The sequence below is a fragment of the Sinocyclocheilus grahami genome, unplaced genomic scaffold (genome assembly GCF_001515645.1).
Source record: "Sinocyclocheilus grahami isolate Dianchi unplaced genomic scaffold, SAMN03320097.WGS_v1.1 scaffold2.1, whole genome shotgun sequence".
Classification (NCBI taxonomy): Eukaryota; Metazoa; Chordata; class Actinopteri; order Cypriniformes; family Cyprinidae; genus Sinocyclocheilus; species Sinocyclocheilus grahami.
The window spans coordinates 2,896,057-2,915,415 of NW_015505181.1; the positions used below are offsets into that span (position 1 = coordinate 2,896,057).

A 19,359-nucleotide genomic window follows, 5' to 3' on the forward strand; every position below is an offset into this window, starting at 1 on the left:
TGGGCTAAATGCAGAGCGCAAATTCTGAGTATGGGTCACCATACTTGGCCACATATCACCTCACTTCATTTAATTGATTAAATATGAGCACTGCACGTTTTAGTCAAAACGCGGCATGAGTCATATCTTTGAAGGGAACTGACTGTCTTTAGAAATGTTTCGATGTCATTTTCATTTAATCTTTCCTATAATGCCTGATAAAGCAGCGTTTATGAGCTTTGATTACAGCCGTTACCGGGGAAATCACTATTTCTGCCGCTCATAAAGCGCCTCCTGCTGGCAGAGAATTAATTTGCATTTTCAATCAATCAGCCTGTCAGCTGTTTTATATATAGCCTATATTTCCCCCAGGAAAGTGCTGCCACGCATAGAGTGTAGGTCTGTGGGAAACACTGCAGTGCTTTAAGTTTTTTTTTATGCAAGTATTTAGCTCACAGCCAACTACAGAAATTGAATAATCAAATGTAAAATAAAACAGTGTTGTCTTCTCTTTAAGAATTAAACTTCCTTTGTTTCTTATTAAAGCAACAAAATTCCTTCAGTCAAGTGCAGTGAGTGATTTTCTCTTTGTCTTTTGTTAATTAATTAATAAGTTAATACTAAGCACACAGTCGGCAGCAGGAATATTAGCATGCTGTCATTTTAAAGGAGACATATTATGCCCCTTTTTACAATATGTAATATAAGTCTCTGGCGTCAGAATGAGACGCCAGAGAACTAAGTTCTCATTCACACACAAGTTCACGTTAAAAACACACGAGTTACAAAAAAAGTAATGTCTGTGAAGGTAAACAGCTGGGAAATAAATCGCGGTTTTATTTTAGATCTGTGTGGCGGCAGCAATATACATTAAACAAATTAATAAATCCACTGCTCTCTTGTCTCCTCTGAGGCTGGGACTCTAAATAGTACTCTGTGCTCGTCTGTGCAGCCAAAGGCAGAACAGTTAACATGCTTTGCTCAAACTTTCGCCATGGCATTAGAACTGGTACACCGTAGTTGCTTGCAAAATCAAAATAACGGCACAGTTACAGATTATGGGGCGGTAATATTATAATGAGATCCCTTTGCTACGTCACCAAGGGAGCGAAATCAGACCAGCTCGTTTTCTCAGACGCTTGCAGAAAAAGACTTCCCAAAACAAAGTTACTGGGTTAATCTTTTTCACGTTTCCTTGGTTGGTAGATGCACGGAGGACCAGTGTTGGTGAGTAACTAGTTACATGTAACGGCGTTACGTAATTTAATTACAAAATAAATGTAACTGTAATCAGTTACACTTACTAAGAAAAAATGTGTAATTAAATTACAGTTACTTATGAAAATGTTAACGATTACAAAGGGGATTACATTTGAATATTTACACACATCCACATACAGATTTAATTGATTTCTTTCCCAAATTGCACTGACTACTCTTGAGACATACAGCTCTATAATTTCTGCTATGCGGAAAACACAGACTGGTTCGTAGAATTCAGTCATAAAAACGGAATTCCTATAGCCTGACGCGGACAGAATATGCCACATTTTGGACGAATAAATCAAAAGTAGGTCAGTACACTTGAATCAAAACGCGTGTCTGTGAAATGCGGAAAACACAGACTGGTTCGTAGAATTCAGTCATAAAAACGGAATTCCTATAGCCTGACGCGGACAGAATATGCCACATTTTGGACGAATAAATCAAAAGTAGGTCAGTACACTTGAATCAAAACGCGTGTCTGTGAATATTAAGCGCAAAAAAAGACAATATATGATCCTGCACGTTCTGCACTCTATTTTAATATTATTATTGTACAATTGCCTGCCGAATGTACTAAAGCGATTATTTCCGAATTCGCCATTCGATAATTAAATCTCTAATAAATCATTAATCGCGGTTAGTCGCGCGCTCTCCTCGCCTCCGTAATCGATGCGAGCGAGAGAGAGAGAATGGAGTGGACCGTGGAAGCGCACAGGTGGAGCAGGGTTTCAAGCGCAGGTCAGTTTCATCTGTAAATATGCTATTGTAGTTTTGTCTTTGTTTACTTAGTTAAGCAGCAGCAGCCCATTGCTCATCAGTCATCAGTCATCACTCAAAATACTGTATAAAGGACATCATTATTATCTATTTTAATGTTACAGAAGTAATTTAGCAGACAAATATGGTTGTCCATGTTTCAGAATTTGTTGTGGGTGTATGAGTGTGAGATTTCCCGGCCTGAATTTTTTTCCCAGTCCGCCCCTCGTGGAAATTAATGGCGCAGACATGCGGTTTCATTTACTACACAGGCCTACTGAAGCTCGCTGTGTTTTCAGCCTCTGCCGCCTCAATATGAGTACATGAACACATAAACATAATCTCTAGAATTGAGATTCATGAGCATTTTACTTATTTTGAGAAAACTCATATACAAAGAGACACCAATGTTACAGGAGTTTAGTACACATGCTTATTAGATAACTGTATTTGAGTTGATGTATATGCTTTTATTTATTATTATTTTTTAATTAACATTTTTTTCCCCAAACCATTGTTAGATGCAGTGTTTCCTGTAGTTATGCAAAGATTTCTTATCTATTAACTATTTCTTATGATTTTAAATCTGCATTGAACTTCAGATCAATCTCAACGTAAAAGGCGGTACTAAAGTCTGATTTTGTGGTGGAGGTGTTCAAATTTGATCATCTTAATTCAAGTGAGGAAGGATTTTGAAAGTCTGACAGTGTTGAGCACTACTGTAAGGTTAACCCTGCATGGTGTAAATGTTTGAAAATGATTAACAGTTGCAAATAAACATTCATTAGAAATTTAGAAAAGTAATCAAAAAGTAATCAAAAGTAATCAGTTACATTACTTTAATAAAGTAATTGAAAAAGTTACTCTACTATTACATTTTAAATAGGGTAACTTGTAATCTGTAACCTATTAAATTTCTAAAGTAACCTTCCCAACACTGCCGAGGACCTGATTATAGCACTTAAAACCTGGAAAAGTCAGATTTTCATGATACGTCACCTTTAAAGGGGTCATATGATGTTGCTAAAAATAACATTATTTGGTGTAATGAAATGTGTTTATGTGGTTTAAGGTTACGAAGCTGAACGAGGCTACTGAAACGAGTCGTTTTTTACAAAGCTCATTGGTCTGAAAAAAGTGAGGTGTGCTCTGATTGGCCAGCTATCCAGTGCGTTGTGATTGGCCGAATACCTCAAGCGTGTGACGGAAATGTTAGGCCCATTACCTGTGTTGCCGTGGTTTTCCCGCGGAATTGGGCTACTTTAACACTGTTGCCGCAGGTTGTTCCCAGGATCAGGAAACAGTCCTCCATAAAATGCGCTGCACACATCTGAATATTTGGGTTGAACTGTTCTGGAACAGTGTTGTAAATACAACTTAACCACTGATTTTTAGTCGTGTCCACTTTTGGAAGGCCAAACTAAGTATTTTCGCTTTCGCAACGAAACACACAGCGTCTTCACAACATGGTGGCAGCAACAATAAAGTTACGCCTTCTTTCTTTGCGTGAACATTTGGGCGGCATTATGCAAATCTTCCCACATCGTGATGTAGACGTGGGGGCGTGTTTAAATGAGGCGTTTTACGATGGCGTGGACCAGTCTTAACTTTTATAAAGAATATCTCTTTGGGTTTGAGTCTTTGCAACTTTAGGGATCTTATCTATTCACGAACAGCTTGTAACACTTCAAAGAGAAAAAAAAACTTGAAATCGCATCATATGACCCCTTTAAGAGCCGCACGGATCCAATATACTGTTACACAAGTAGTTTCATTGTCAACGGTTTGCATTCACAGTTGTTGAATAAAGTCGTTATTTTTTTTTCTTTTGTGCACAAAAAGTACTTGTAGCTTCGTAATATTACGGTTGAACCCTTGATGTCACATGGATTATTTTACCGATCTCCTTGCTATGTTTCTAGGCGTTGATTGTGGTAGTACCCTTGCTGTCTATGGGAGGGTCAGAGAGCTGTCAGAATGCATCAAAATTATCTTAATTTGTGTTCCGAAGATAAACAGAGGTCTTACGGGTTTAGAACGACATGAGGGTGAGTAATTAATGACAGAATTTTCATTTTTGGGTGAACTAACCCTTTAAGACATAACTGATGAGGGGTTACGTGAATAATCACCAATGTGAGTAATGACACATTTTTTGCATGTACTTTGAGTGTTTAGGTGCACACCTTAAGCTAAAAGTTTATTTTACTTGTCTGTGTTCTGTTCCCTCTCTGAGCACATGCACAGAAAGCATCCTGAGGAACAGCACTTTTAAAAAGACTAATAAATCTAATAAACTTTAAAAAATCAAACACGTCCCATTTTGTAAAAGTCACATTAGTTTGGGTTTTTATGGTGGAGCGAAAGTACACCGCTGGAAGAATGGGGAACAATAATCGTTTTATCTTGATTATTGTATTTTCATAATCGTTGGAGGCCAAAATTGAAATAGAAACTGTATTTTTTATTAATTGCACAGCTCTATGTGTGCAGTTAGTTGATGGAAAGAATAAAATCAAGACTTTGTTCAACTTATGATTCTACTGCTCAGAAATAAGCATTGCAGACACCACATAGCCTATTTGCTTTTTCATCTCTAAATCTCACTTGAACATCAGAAGACCTGATGCTTTGGTGCTTTGGAAGCCTGTGTGCAACTAGTTTCATTAGGAGGTACCTTCATATAGAAACCCTGCAAGGTTTCTTGCACAGCCTATGATAGTTTGGTGTTGATATATGCACAAGTGTATGACTCTGTACTCTATTGTTTTGCAAAAGTTTTCAATTTCAATTGCTTCCCCAACCAACTAACCACCCCAGGCCTTGCTTAAGGTTCTGTCACAACTGAAACTAGCGTCTTGTTCCCATACTGTTTTGCTTACTCAGTAGCTCACACCACGGCTGCAGGATTAAAGTTTCATGGCCTATGTTAGCTGTTACATAGTTAATCTCATTAGGGTGAGACATGCATCGCTGCAATTACAGTAAAGGGCCGACTGCTGAGCTGCTGGTAACTGCTCTATTTAGGTCAGTTTTGAGGTTAGCACAGTCATGTTTTAACCCTTACTAGCTCACTTTGACACACCCTGTAAATGGTAGTGTTAAGTGATAAGTCGCAGGAGCACTGTTTTAACGATTTGTCATTTTAGAATTTAGACTTAGCTTGTTTGCTCAAGACTTGACATAAAGTGTAGGAAGTAAACAGAAGACCAGAATGAACTCATGTCAACACGAGGAAAACAAATAACCACATTAACCAAAAAAGGAAATGTTTGTTGCATTATTCAGTTAAATAATTTATTGATGACACTTTTCTGTAACAAATTAAAAACAAGCATCAGAAATATATGAAATTAACAATAAATTAACTTTTGAGCTCATAAAATAAAATAAATAAAATTCATGACATAAATATCAGTATTTACACAATAACAAGTTATTACACACTTTCAAGTTATTTCAGCAAGTTGGCAAAATGCAACTAATTTTTTTAAATAACCCTGGTCAATGTGACTTATACATCATTTTATGGTTTTAGCTCAATCTAAAACACTGCCATAGTGACATCCAGAAACTGAAGGCGAAGAGGAAGGCTTTCCAATGCATCATAAAGTAGTGTGATGGAATGGTGATGTGCAAGCAATAAGTTAAAGGATGAAGTCCATTTGTGCCATATCCTACAGTATGTTCTTGATCTGTCCATTGTTTTTACATTATTCTTCATTATTTCTTCATTATTTCAGACTTGACTCAAGTCATCATGGCCAGAATCTAATCCAGTCTGACATCCTATTAGTGCTTGACTCTCTTTGCTGCCAAATACTGCTCGATGTACTTAAAGAGCATATCAAGCTCTCCCATGGCTTTATAAACGCCTTTTTCCTTCATCTAAAGAGAAAAAGATGTTGTCAACCTTTGGAATAGCTTTCAAACATAATTTAATCATTTCAAGTACTCTTAGAGTAGAAAATAGTTTTGATGGTGTAACATGATACTTTTATTAGCATTAAGTTGCTGTATAAGACTTACCTTTTCAAACGAGTTCTTTATGTTGGCGAACTCAAAGGGATTTTGGCAAGAAAAGTAATTCTTCTGCAACATAGAGAGACGTGTGTTATTTCATGTAGTTTGCAATGTTAAAGACACCTTCTTTGCCTCACCATACCATTGCACAACAAGCACTAGGTATTTTGATTGATTTGCAACAGCTCTTGCCAAAAAAAATAGCCACATAGGCTTTCTACATATGTGCACTATTTCGACATCCTAAAGATGCCTGAACTACGTTTTTCAAAAAATAACTGTCACCAACCTAACATTACACATCCTAACATTAGCAACCTAATTTTAAGAAGTTCCCTGCTTAAACACCCAAATACCAGCCTAAACTGTTTTGCTGTTCTCCCAGCCTGGTTAGGCAGGTAAGTCAGCTGGTTTGTCACCAGGACGGAAAAGTTTACTCTGATTGTGAAAGTAATCACATCAGTGAGACCAAATTTATCATCCGTTAAACATATTTTATATGTGACAGACTTACACATTTCAGTATATCCCGCTTGAGATCCTGAAATATATTTCCTATGGAGTCAATTGGTGTTGTGGAGTGCAAGTGGTTCTTCTGGACAGCTGTTGGTAGAATGGTGTCCAAGTAGAAGCGCAGGATCTCATTCATGACGTGACATCCATGAGGACTCTGTGGATCATATATGAGATTTATCCTTTATGAGCTGTTTCAGACACCCACGGTTGTCATGCTATGGCACCGCCGTAGCAATGTGCAGATCTAAGATGTTTGGCGAGCTTTTAGTTTGGTTTGCACACGTCTTGCACAAAACCTTCAGTTTCAGTATGATTACTTCTGCTGTTGCTAATTTTAAATTTGAATAATTGCTGCTATAGTACTGTGGGAGTAGATGAATGGGGTTTGGTACTTACATTGATGCTCTGTTGCACATTTTCATTCAATAATGGTTCCAAGTCATCATTGGACTCCTGAGGAGAACAAATGCAAACAAAAACCCATTAGAGAGAACCTCAAACCTCAATATAGCATGAAATAAAGCAGAAATGCCTTGTAGATTGGGATTCGCAAGGTTCAGACTTCATTCAATGTATCTGAGCTGGAAATCAGTCTAAATATACTTACATAAAACCTCTGTATTTCTCTATATGCAGATCGGAGCTCTTTCAGTCTCACAGGAAAGCCCTCCACAAATGAGCAACAGTCAGACTTGCAGTCGACTCTTTTGCACTGAGCACTGTCAGAAAGCAGAAGCATGACCAGAGCAGAAAAGATGACTCCAGTGAAAATCATTCTTCAATCCTCTTTCTTTCTTCTTGATTCTTTTTTGATATTCAGCCCTCAATAGAGGAGATGTGATGATTAGCTTTGGGGTGCCGTTATTTTATACCCCAGAAAATTCCTATCTAGCTTTCTGTGGTGGGGTGAAGGGGGGGGGGGGGGGGGTGTTGACTTACTGGCAATTTGTCTTTACACTGTGTCATCACCTTGTTCACAAACATTTTTTTCTTTCTGTTTTTGGAATAAAGAAGTTATAGGAAAATTGAACTTGGATGGTTAATTCAAGATGAAGTCAGCAATAAAATGCTTTTATCATTTTGACTATCTATCTATCTATCTATCTATCTATCTATCTATCTATCTATCTATCTATCTATCTATCTATCTATCTATCTATCTATCATTATATTGTTCTATATATCAATCCACTTACCAAAATAGATCAAATATAATAGATTAATTTGCAGTTCATCTTTGTAAATGAATTTTGGATAATGAAGAAATAATGAACTTACTTAGTAATTAAAAATATATAATTTAATTGTCCTTATATGATTTAACCTTATCCGTTTTTTTGTGTGTTTTTTTTGCCAGTTGCGGGAATCTTCTGTTAGTTTCTCAGACAGAAGCAGTGAACTGAATAGACATCTCATCTCTGACATTTCTTTTTACACAGATGGTGAAAGCCCTGTATGTGCATTGAGCCAACTCTCACAGGTGAGCGTAAACTCACACATACAGAGATGATTGTAAGGGGTCCAGTGTGGTTTCTGGGTGACAAATAACTCCTTGGTATTCTAAACCACAAATACCTTTCACATTTACCCTGGCTCCATTGATTCTAAAATAATGCACGCCAGACTTTCTCCTGAAACTCAACTCAAGTCTTACAACTTATATGAAATTAACCTCCATCCGTCCCTTCCCTCATATAAAAAAATAAAAATGGTTCCTCGCCGGTCAAAATGACCCAAAGGGTAAAAATGACACTTTTTTTGGCCCAGAAAGCTTATATTGATCCATTCCTATATTTTTTCTTAATGTTTATGTAGTTTTTAAAAAAATTATTTTTAGGTGTTTTTTATTTTATTTACCTTATTTTCCTTAATCATTCGTGTTACAATGTGTTTATATGTGTTTGTGTTTGTGTGTGTGGGTTGGGGGGGGGTTTGGGGTATGTGAGTGTTTTCTCCATTAGGAATATTCTGTCGTCTCAGCCCTTCGTTTGGTTATAAATCTTTTCTGGATTGTGTCATATTTTGTATTTAAAATTATTATTATTTTTTTTAATTCATTTTTTTTCTGACATCCCGTTAATTCCCATGGTGGGTAAAATTGATCGGCGAGGGAAGAATTTTGTATTTATTTTTTATTACACCCACATAAAGTCTTCATAATCATATACATTAAATTTATATATTAAAATGTATTTGAATACATAAAATCAGCTCCTGGTCAAATTGACACGAAGAGAGGATGAATGTTAAACACTTCTCTTGTATACAGTATTATTCCTATTACACAGCTACTCAAATAAATAAATATGGCGAAATATAACATATTGATTTGAGTTGCAATTATGTTATTTTACCTGTATATTATCTAAAGCTTCCATTAAGAAAAAATAGTCCATCACAATATACAAAACAATTGGCCTAGCAACAAGACGAACACTGCAACAACAATATTACAGTAATATTAACATTTAAGTCCTCTGATGTCATTCTTGCTACAATTTTTTGTTTGTATGAAACGAGAGAGCAGTGTTATACAAGACATGTAAGTAGTGCTGGTGTTAGTTACCCAGATTAGCTGACTTAAGAAAGCATTTAATAATTACTTAAGAAAGCTGTAAAATGTACTCTCTTTTTCCTTTTTAATTCAATTTATTGGATGTAGGCATGTAAGAATAAAACATTACGGCACTTTTTAAATATGATGTACATGGTTTGTAAACACCAAGTGTGAACAAATCTCTGTCTGAGAGAGACGGTGTTTGCTGAAATATTGTTTGTTTTCAGTCAAAATCAAGCTGACTAAGCAAATACTTGACCAGTAAACTCTAGACAAAGTCATTTAAAGAAATATATATTTAGATCAAGTATACCTATAGTATACCTTTAGGTCAGGCTTCTTCTTTCCTGAAGATGAGCTCATGAAATTAAGTGTCACTTAAAGCATAGACTTATGTTATGTCACCAAAAGACAACACACTTTTTCTGCTTCTGCATATTCTACAGTTCACCACAGACTCGTCATATTAAGTTGAAAATGTCACAAACACGCACAATAAGTGAAACTACATGTTTCATAACCAACAAAACTACATTTAGCGAATGATTTCCCATTGTGAAGTGTCATACAATGGCTTGAAAATCAATCAGCTGTAAAGATATACATTTTATTCAACCCAAATATATTAAATCTCAGGGCCAATTAACAGTCTCTGTAGTTTTTTGGGATTGTTTTTTGACATTTCAGACAGGGGACTCAATTCATCTTTCAAGTATGAAGTATCAGACATTGCTCTTATTGTAGCTCTTGCCATGTTTAATGATTATAAATCATTGATAACCATTATACATTTGTCCATCGTTGTACTCTTTGTTGAAGTTAAAGCCCGTTTGAACCATTGCAGTGAGCTGAGCCTATGGAAAGCTGCTTCTTATTTTACTAACACTACTACAGTAAATGCAATGATAAAAAATGCTTTACATTTCTTGAATTTTATTTTAGTGCAGGCTATTACAAGAAATTAGTGAATGCTATGGAATTTCATTAGTTGTCATTAACTGAGTAATGTAAGCATGAGTGAGCTAACCTGTTCCATGACTTACTATTACACCATGTATGCAAGCATTTCTGGCTGTACCTCACATCATGCTTTAGCGGGGTAAGCCCAACCCATGATGCAAAATTGGTGGTTTTTTTCTCTCCGGAGTGGCTGAGGTAAGATCTACACTAGACTCACAGACAGGCACAGATTACTGACAGCGAACGTAATGGAGGGCCTATGGATAAAAACACAAAGGAATTTACAATGTGCTGCCTGAACGTATTTGAGTAGCAAAACATTCATCCTGTGGAAAGCCTGAAACCGAGAGAGATTTGATCATCATGCTCTTATCATGATTGATTTTGTGTGTGTATGTGTGTGTTTTGACTAATAATATAGTTTTTCTTTTTTTATATAATAAAATTTTGCCCATAGGTGATTCATTCCTGTACCACTCCTGTGTCTAGATTATCACAGAAGCTCTGAGAAACATATTATGACTTATTCAGATGATCAGCATACCGCTGGCCTGTTTTGATTATTGTCAGTAACTGGTTTATGTTTCAGCTAAATTTCCTTTGTTTTTTTAAATCTGGCTAAATACAGCTCTAATGCATAAAGAAAAAACAGAAAGTGAAAAATAGTGCAACAATGATTCACATACATATAGGAAGATGCATTATTATCGGTATAGTTTACCCCAAAAATTACAATTTTTGCATTATTTACCCACATGTTGTTCCAAATCTTTTTCTTCTGTGGAACATAAAATATTTTGAGAAATGTTTCTCTTTTTTTTAAATAAATAATTCCCACCATTTTTTATTGAATGCATGTTTTTTTTGTTGTTGCCTTTTTACAGAAGACTCAAGAGAAACAGGGAGCTGAAGAAGAGATCGGGACGTCTGGCTGAGATCAGGCCACATTTATTCTTGCTTTCTCATGAGCACAATGGCACTGACCTGTCGTGAGTACACAGACTACCCATAGCCCCATGACGAGGTTTGAATATGTTTTGACTTATAGCATTGCATTGAGGGCAAAGCTAAAAAGGGATTTATGAGGTAAACATACTGAAATGCCCCACATCGAAAACATATATTATTCACACCTGTGTTTTTTTTTTACTTTTCCTTTTTGACAGTTGAAAGTATTTGCATATGAATAGATTCATGTTCTGAGATTCATTTGCATATAGATCGATTCTTGTTCTGAGATTCATTTGCATATGGATAGATTCATGTTCTGAGACATTAAATATGAAACTGCTCTGTATCAGGATATGAAACTGTCTAATGAATGTCAGCTTCTTAGTTATAAATCATCAATTTAAAAGTTTTTCTAGTATAATATCTATAGTCTTTAATAAAATTTTACAACTATTCAAAATATACAGCATTTCTGATTAACTGAATTGTTTTACAGATTGATTTATAGTCTGATCTCAACATTACTAACAGTAATCATTATACTCTGTTTTTCTGAAATCTGAAGTTTTTTAATGTATAAGTACTGTAATATTGAACCTTTACTTTCACTTCTGTATATATTTTATGTTAGTTGTATAAGTTTTACATAAGTTAAATGTAGAGTTTGATGTAAAATCCCACATTGCATGACTCAGAGAGTTTCTGTTATATAGTAGTTTCTCTTAAGCAATTGGCAGTTTCGGCTAAAAATTCAGCTAAAGTCATGCTAAACCACACTGACTCATTGACCACCTTGTAATATTGGGAAGTTATGAAAGCTGTTAATTTTATATTTATCCAAATGATTTTATTGATCATAAGATGTTGATTAACTGATTACATACTCCCTTATTAATCAGTCATCTTGTACCATGAAAACATTAATCATTTCTGTTTCTGGTGATTTTAATACTACAAATATCAACTTTAGACCAAAGTCTATTTGATTTTTGAAGCAGATCTAAATTGCTGCAAGTACAACTTTGTGTAAAGTTGCTTCTTGTTCATGAGGGTCACTGTCTGACCCTTGCTTCACTAAGACTGTCTTTAAAGGAAATCGCTCAACGCATCATTCTGCAGCTGTTTCAGTTTCACAATTTTTTCTTTAGTTTAACTGTTTAAGGTGTCAAAGCCGCTGTTCTCATGGGCGTTCTGTAGTGACGCATATGCGAGCGCTTGCTACGAGGCAGCTTGTTGACCAGCACGTAGGATGAAGCTGTTATGGCTCGTGCCTTTGCGGGCGCTGGTACCCACATGACTGAGGTTGCCTTCCAAAACAAAACAGCATGCGTCTGCTGAAGCGTACCTATGGATGTTTTGCTGCATACAAACTCCTCCCTTCCTGTCACTGGAACACAGTGTGCATAATTTGTTTTGAAGTGCCAACATCATGAAATCTTAAATCTTAGTTGCAAGAGTCACAAGATTTGTAAAAATGTTTTTGAAAAGAGGTCTCTTATGCTCAACATGCCTGTATTTACTTGGTCTAAAATACAAAAAAAATTTTTTTTATATATATATTGTTGAGAAATATTATTGCAAATTAAAATAATAATTGTTTTCTTTTTTTTACAAACTCCTCCCTTCCTGTCACTGGAACACAGTGTGCATAATTTGTTTTGAAGAGCCAACATCATGAAATCTTAAATCTTAGTTGCAAGAGTCACAAGATTTGTAAAAATGTTTTTGAAAAGAGGTCTCTTATGCTCAACATGCCTGTATTTACTTGGTCTAAAATACAAAAAAAAATTTTTTTATATATATATTGTTGAGAAATATTATTGCAAATTAAAATAATAATTGTTTTCTTTTTTAAAATAAATTGTAATGTATTCCTGTGATGGCAACTGAATTTTCAGCAGCCATCACTCCAGTTTTTAGTTTCACATGAAACAAAACATTCTGACATGCTGATTTAGTGCTCAAGAAACTGTTGCAAACAGTTCAAAAGAATGGCATTTATTTGAAATAAAAATCTTTTGTAACATTAGAAATGAACTTCCTGTCACTTTAAATTAGTTTTAATGAGTCCTCTATGAAAAGTAAGGTTTTCATTTCTTACCCCAAACTTTTGAACAGTAGTGTAATAGTGCATAGTTGGCATGGCAAGATAAATAGGTTTATATGCGTTTTAAAAGGGAGAAAATTCTTTACTTAACCTTGTTGATGTAAACAACTGCGTGTCCACTCAAACTCTGATATTTTGGCACAAATTCATCTGTTGCTTCGCAATGGTAATGGGCAGGGAGATAATACTGTATATGACCTAGACTATGTTAAATACACTACCAGTGAGGATAAATATGGTTTGTCCAACCACAAAGTGTTTTGTTGCATCAGTAATTGGCTGCTTATAGCAGCAAATAGAAGCATTTATCAAAATAGAAGCATTTAAAAAACTAAACTCTCAATAGTTTTGCATATTGTGTAAAATTACTGTGGTTCATGGTAGTATTGATTCAGTTTAATGATTTGTTTCAAGGATATTTTTGTTTTGGCACTGTTGGGTTGCAGTTTGAAGTCTAAAGTAAAATCTGGAACTGCTGCTAAAATAGACCTTGTAAAAAAAACATCATATTTGGTCTTCAACAGCACAGTTTTGCACCCTGAACATTTTAATATGTAAATATGTATAAATTAGTATGTAAAACAGCAAATGACTCGGACAGTTTATGACCAATAGTTTCATTTAACAAAATCTTTTTCATGACAGTTACCCATAATGAGTTTGATTTGTGGTATAATCAGGCATCAGAGACATGTGCCATATCATGTGAACAGTTATGGATGCTGGTATAATGTCGTGGCATGTTGTGTCAAGAAGCATGACACAAGTCTCATTGACAAATAGAATAGAAGAGTGCGGGTACTATTGTGGGTTTGAAAGGTCATTAGGTTCAGTGCTGCAATGCTGTCGTGAGCTACCTCAGGTGCTTAGAATGCAACTTTGCTTGTAGTCCTGGGAAGTTTTAGAGGAAGTATATTAAGTGTGCTGCGTAGGTTCTTTCCCATTTGGTTAAGAGTGACCTACTGTACTGTACATTTGGTTTTGACCATGCAAAACAGATGTTTTGAAACTGTAGAAATTTTAAACCATGTTGCATTTTTGTGTTTTGGGTGACCCTGGCAGCATTCTTAATGATAGTGCTTTGCTTAGCATGCTTCGCTTGCTGTTAAGTTTTTGGTATAATTTTATGTGTCAATTGATCAGCAAGATCTAAAACACAGGAAATTTCCTGTTATGCTGAGCTGGTTTCAGTGAAATCACTAAAGTTCTAAAAAAAAAAAAAAGCTGTTATGAAAGTGATTCAGGAAATTCAAGCCATGTCAGCTATTTAGTGCACGTTTCTAGTACCATCATCAGCGATTTAGAGTGGAATAATTAATCTGTTTCACTGTCACTGGAAAGCTTTTAAATATTTGAATGTTGTGCACGTATAAATGTTTCCATGACGATGTCTCCATGACAGTGATTAAGATGTCCCCTCTCCTACAAAGCAAAGTAAATTATCTTGGTTTTATCTTGGACTTTCACATCTTTTAATTTGGCACAAAACTGTATCAACTTTCGCTAGCATATGAGATTACAGTGTCAACATCCACAGGCTATTTATTTTTAAGGTTGGTTTATGAATGGCAAATCTATCAAACTATAGTACAGCACGGATTTGTCAGGGTTACTGTATAGGAACAAAAACAACTATGAAGGTCAAAAAAAGGCTACAGACCTTATTGGCACTTCCTGTTAGATTGGATTTACCATGGTAGATTAATTTAAAATGTACATTTATTCAGCATTTGTATTTAAGCTGTAACTGCACTTTTTTAAAGTATAATTTTGTTTTACTTATGATTGATCACTTCACAATTAGGTGGAATGTTTTATTATGTTCACTGGTAAGCAGTTTGCTTGCTTTGTAAATATAGAAACGCAGTACTGAAGTGGCTTTACATTCATCCTCTCATGTAAAGTTTCAGTATTCCACCAGATATGATATCCCACCATCAAAACACTGCTTATTGTTTAACACCACTACTGGCCACTAGAGGTCAGTAAGGTTGCTTGTTGAAAGCATGTAAGGTGCTAGGCTGAATTAGGAATAGCCTACTACTCTTACTTAGGCTCCAGCTTTCCCATGACCCTACAGAGGATAAGCGGTTTGGAAAATGAATGCATGGATGAATATCCTACGATATTCTTCTGCTGTTTCTTAGTATAGTCGAGTGGTATTTCCCGAATTCAGCTGTACAGCAACATTTAACAGAAGTGTTGCGTCATTCTTTTTTTCTTAGCACTGTTTTTGCTAATTCTTTCTATCAAGAATTAAGTCAGAATTTGACGTGGTATGACAAATTTGTGGCTCAATATCTTCTTGTTTGATATGAATAGCCGTGAACCTGTTACCTAAATTGAAAGTCAGTGATAAATGCGGTTTGTGTTTCTGTAGCCACCTGACACAAAGGTCTGTCAGAAAATACAGAGTGATGACCTGCTGAAACAGCATGCGTCAGCTCTTAACATCTGGGTGTTTCCGTTTAGCATAAACATGACAAATATATATGGTTACTTATGTTTACTCTCATGAGGTGAAACTCCAAATATGAAACATCAGTTCTTGAGTGATTTCCTATAATGTGTTTCCGGTTTGTGTTTCTGTAGCCACCTGACACAAAGGTCTGTCAGAAAACACAGAGTGATGACCTGCTGAAACAGCATGCGTCAGCTCTTAACATCTGGGTGTTTCCGTTTAGCATAAACATGACAAATATATATGGTTACTTATGTTTACTCTCATGAGGTGAAACTCCAAATATGAAACATCAGTTCTTGAGTGATTTCCTATAATGTGTTTAAATTAATCTGAATAGATTTTGTGGTAGAACAGGTGACTCATAACAGCTTAAATATATCTTTATTTTATAAATTATATATTTTTTATGAAGACAACAATACAAAGAAAATCACAGATCACAAACTGACCGCAAAGGTCTACTTTGCAGCATGACATTTATACATCATGCAAATATGCTTAGAAATATGGCTTTAAATGTAGTTAATTATAAATAAATTATTTTCACAAACTGTAAGGAAACAAAAACTTTTTTAAACGGTTTTTAGAGTCAAGTAGTAAATATTCTTTGTTCTTGAATCTATGCAGCTGTCCCTGTTTGAGAAATATAATAAATATCTAGCTTCACTTAAGTTTGATCTTGGTGTATTTTCAGTGGTGTTGGAAACTTTCTATCCATTCAAGTAGTGAATCCAGCTCTCCAATAGCCTTCACTGCTCCTGCTGCCTGATCAAGCTGAAAGACAAAGGAAAGTTATTTTTCTTTCATTTTCTGTTCTGATTGTGAGGGAAAAGTCGGTGGAATTTATTTAAATATGTTGAAATGTGTTAAACTGAGCTTTTTGCAGTATTGTCAGATCAAATAAAAGATTTAAGAAAATATCCGTATTGGCAGGTCTAGTTATTAGTTGTCCTGTCAGTAAATTACGTCTCTTACCTTGTCATACATGGTTTGAATTCCTGCAAGTTTTTGTTTGGCGTCTTCAGTGCACTCACAGTGTGCATTAGCATGCTTTTGGATAGACACACAGTGACATGATTAGATTAGTCTGCTAAAAGCTTTCCAGCAACATCTCTCTATCTCTATTGCTGTGCTTACACCTGCCCATAATCCTCCACCAATATTCTAAAATACACAGAGCTTGATTTCATTTACAGTTGCTTATTGATATATAGATAATCACAGCTTGCACATGCATTTTTTCGCAGACAGGTTTGTAGGTCATAGTTGGTCAAATGGAAAAGTCCCAAATATTGTAGCATACGAAATTTGTTTTAGTCTTTAGTCTGATGCCATTCAAATGCCAAAGGAAGGTCTTTGACCTTGACCTCTGTAAAAAGATTTGCAAGTTACGACAGTGTGTGGGACTTTTCCCATTTTTTTCCAGTCTTACGGTTGCAACAGTTTGAAAAACATTCTTTAACTATAGCAGTGTTACATACACACACTCGCAGGTCCTTGGTGATACTGAGGAAGGAGTTGGCCAGTACGCTGGTGGTTCTGCGATGTAGGGAATGACTGCTGCTGTAGTTGATAAAGACCTTATCCATGTAGAAGTGAAGGAGCTGCCTGAGGAAACAGCAGCTTTCTGTAGCCTAATAATGGGGAAGACAAATAAATCACAGATTTTTTTGATAGTAATATATGATAATTGATCAGTTGACTTGACTCTACAAAGGTTATGAAGCTACAGGCCCTACAAAAAAAGAATCAAAAAATGTTACCTGTATACTGTTCATCACGTCTTTTCTAAGTAATCGGATTGCCTTGTGATCATCTCCTGAAATCTGTCAAAACACAAGATATTATCAGATTGCATTACCGTTGTAATCACTACATAACCTCAAACCACAGACGCAATCAAATAAGGCCACCTTAAAAATGGCAATGTTTACATGGGAATTTTCTGCTCTGTTTTTGCAAGGGATATGATTCGTCAGACTGACAAAGAGATGAAGACATTGGCAGGAGATTCCCGGGGTTGACTGAAGTATTCCTTTCGCTCTTTTTTTGCTTTGTCATGCTTAAAAGTCATTGTTGTTCTTTTGATTTAGACATGCAGAGTGCAAGAACAACTTAAAACCAATAACCTGTTGGTTGACATGTCAAGCCTGTCAAGAAAGCCCATTGACATCACCAATGATGTCATGGTTGTGGCGGGAAATGGACGTGGCGCATTTATACATGTTTAGCATACGTCAAGCCACCACCAGCTGTTTTAACAGAAGGAAATGCTGAGACTAATACATGAATAAGGCTAGACTGTAAATGTGCTCACCATGCTTTGACGGATGTGCTGGAAGTGGTGCCTGAGTTCATGCGTGTGAATGTTCACATTACAGCTGCCCAAGTGAAGCCGCCGACCCTGGGCTGTGTCCCATAGACCACACAGCATGGTGCATACAAACATGCTATATATGATAAACAAGTCCTTCATTATTATTCTGACAGGTCAGCCTGGGATAAAAAGAAAAGACAGTCAAACATAAGTATATACAGTATGTGCTACATAAATGTAATAATGTATGTGCTATATCATTCTCATATAGGATTAAATAAATATGCTGTACATCATGTATTATTACCTGGTGAGGTCCAGGGAGTGTTTTTCTTCATAGAATGAAGTGCACCTCTGTATGGTGATGGCAGGTGCTCTTATAGTGGGACAGGAGGGGAATTTCGACAGGTATTCCTTGATTCTCTTCTACCTCCCATTACAGTAAGAGGAAGTGCCTGTCTTTGCAAGATTATTAATTCATCACTTTGGGAATTGGCACGTACATAATCTTACTATAACTGTAGTGGTACACTGTATAATGTTATACTGTGTAGTTGTGCAAATATATATATTATAGTACACTACCGTTTAAAATTTTGGGGTAAGATTATTTTTTATTTTTGAAAGATGATCAATGCTTACCAACGCTTTATTTGATCAAAAATCCAGTAATATTGTGACGTATTATTAATTTCTGTGATGGCAAAAGCCATTACTCCAGTATTCAGTGTCACATGATCCTTCAGAAATCATTCTAAAATGCTGATTTGATGCTCAGTATTTCTAATTACCATAAATTATGAAAACAGTTGGACTTAATATTTTTGCGGAAATGTTTTTTTTTTTTTTTGAGGAATAGAAAGTCTTTACTGTCACTTTTGGTCAATTTAAAGCATCCTTCATCCTTCTAGTATATTTTACAAGTATTTTATAAGTATTGGGAATTGATAAGTACTGAAATAGGTTATTTTTTATAAAGTAATTTTTTGTGTATTTACATTTTAACAATAATCTTTATTAAATAATAATGAGAAAGACTTCATACTGCTTTTACTCATTATTTGGTTATTCTTTATTTAGCAGCCTTTATTTAAAAAGTAGATTACTGCGTTTACCACAGGGACAGTCCCGCAGGGGCCTTCTTGGGGATAAGGGGCTCTGTCAAGTGATAACTGTCGCAATTCATGTCACTTCCGAAATTAGAACCTAGGACGTTTAGTTTACTAGCTTTACCAACATCTCTACATCATTGCATGTGTGTATTTAATCTGATAAAGACTGACTGAAAAGTCTTGAGTTTCCTTTTCAATTAAGCTCACATGAACAGTTATGTAAATCAAATTTCCTCTAGTGACCACATTTTTTTTTTCATATTTGACATTTAGTTAATTTGTATTCATTTTTTTTCTAAACGGGACAACAAATTTCTTCCCGATATTAGTGTGTTATGTGACAATTTTTGT

At 35.5% G+C, this 19,359-nt stretch overlaps 2 protein-coding genes across 2 annotated transcripts; both read right to left on the minus strand.

Annotated features, from left to right (window-relative positions):
* Positions 1 to 5,505: 5,505 nt before the first annotated feature.
* il10 (interleukin 10) lies at positions 5,506 to 7,315 on the minus strand. The gene is made up of 5 exons (XM_016238620.1): positions 7,148 to 7,315; positions 6,937 to 6,993; positions 6,539 to 6,694; positions 6,031 to 6,093; positions 5,506 to 5,889 (listed from the first exon to the last, which is right to left on the minus strand). Exons 1-5 carry the CDS (start codon positions 7,313 to 7,315, stop codon positions 5,794 to 5,796), a joined length of 540 nt encoding a protein of 179 aa, XP_016094106.1. The 3' UTR covers positions 5,506 to 5,793.
* An 8,954-nt stretch (positions 7,316 to 16,269) lies between these two features.
* il19l (interleukin 19 like) lies at positions 16,270 to 18,055 on the minus strand. Its single transcript, XM_016238725.1, has 5 exons — positions 17,897 to 18,055; positions 17,343 to 17,405; positions 17,061 to 17,213; positions 16,555 to 16,629; positions 16,270 to 16,353 (listed from the first exon to the last, which is right to left on the minus strand). Exons 1-5 carry the CDS (start codon positions 18,053 to 18,055, stop codon positions 16,270 to 16,272), a joined length of 534 nt encoding a protein of 177 aa, XP_016094211.1.
* Positions 18,056 to 19,359: the final 1,304 nt, after the last annotated feature.

Bases quoted from the DNA above. Each gene is read 5' to 3' on its own strand.
- il10 (XM_016238620.1), bottom strand. From the start codon at position 7,315: ATGATTTTCACTGGAGTCATCTTTTCTGCTCTGGTCATGCTTCTGCTT. The intron at 6,695-6,936 runs GTAAGTACCAAA...TATGATCCACAG, and splicing joins ATGTGCAACAGAGCATCAAT to AGTCCTCATGGATGTCACGT. The intron at 6,094-6,538 runs GTAAGTCTGTCA...TCTATGTTGCAG, and splicing joins AGCGGGATATACTGAAATGT to AAGAATTACTTTTCTTGCCA.
- il19l (XM_016238725.1), bottom strand. From the start codon at position 18,055: ATGAAGGACTTGTTTATCATATATAGCATGTTTGTATGCACCATGCTG. The intron at 17,406-17,896 runs GTGAGCACATTT...GTGTTTTGACAG, and splicing joins AGCACATCCGTCAAAGCATG to ATTTCAGGAGATGATCACAA. The intron at 17,214-17,342 runs GTAACATTTTTT...CCCCATTATTAG, and splicing joins ACGTGATGAACAGTATACAG to GCTACAGAAAGCTGCTGTTT.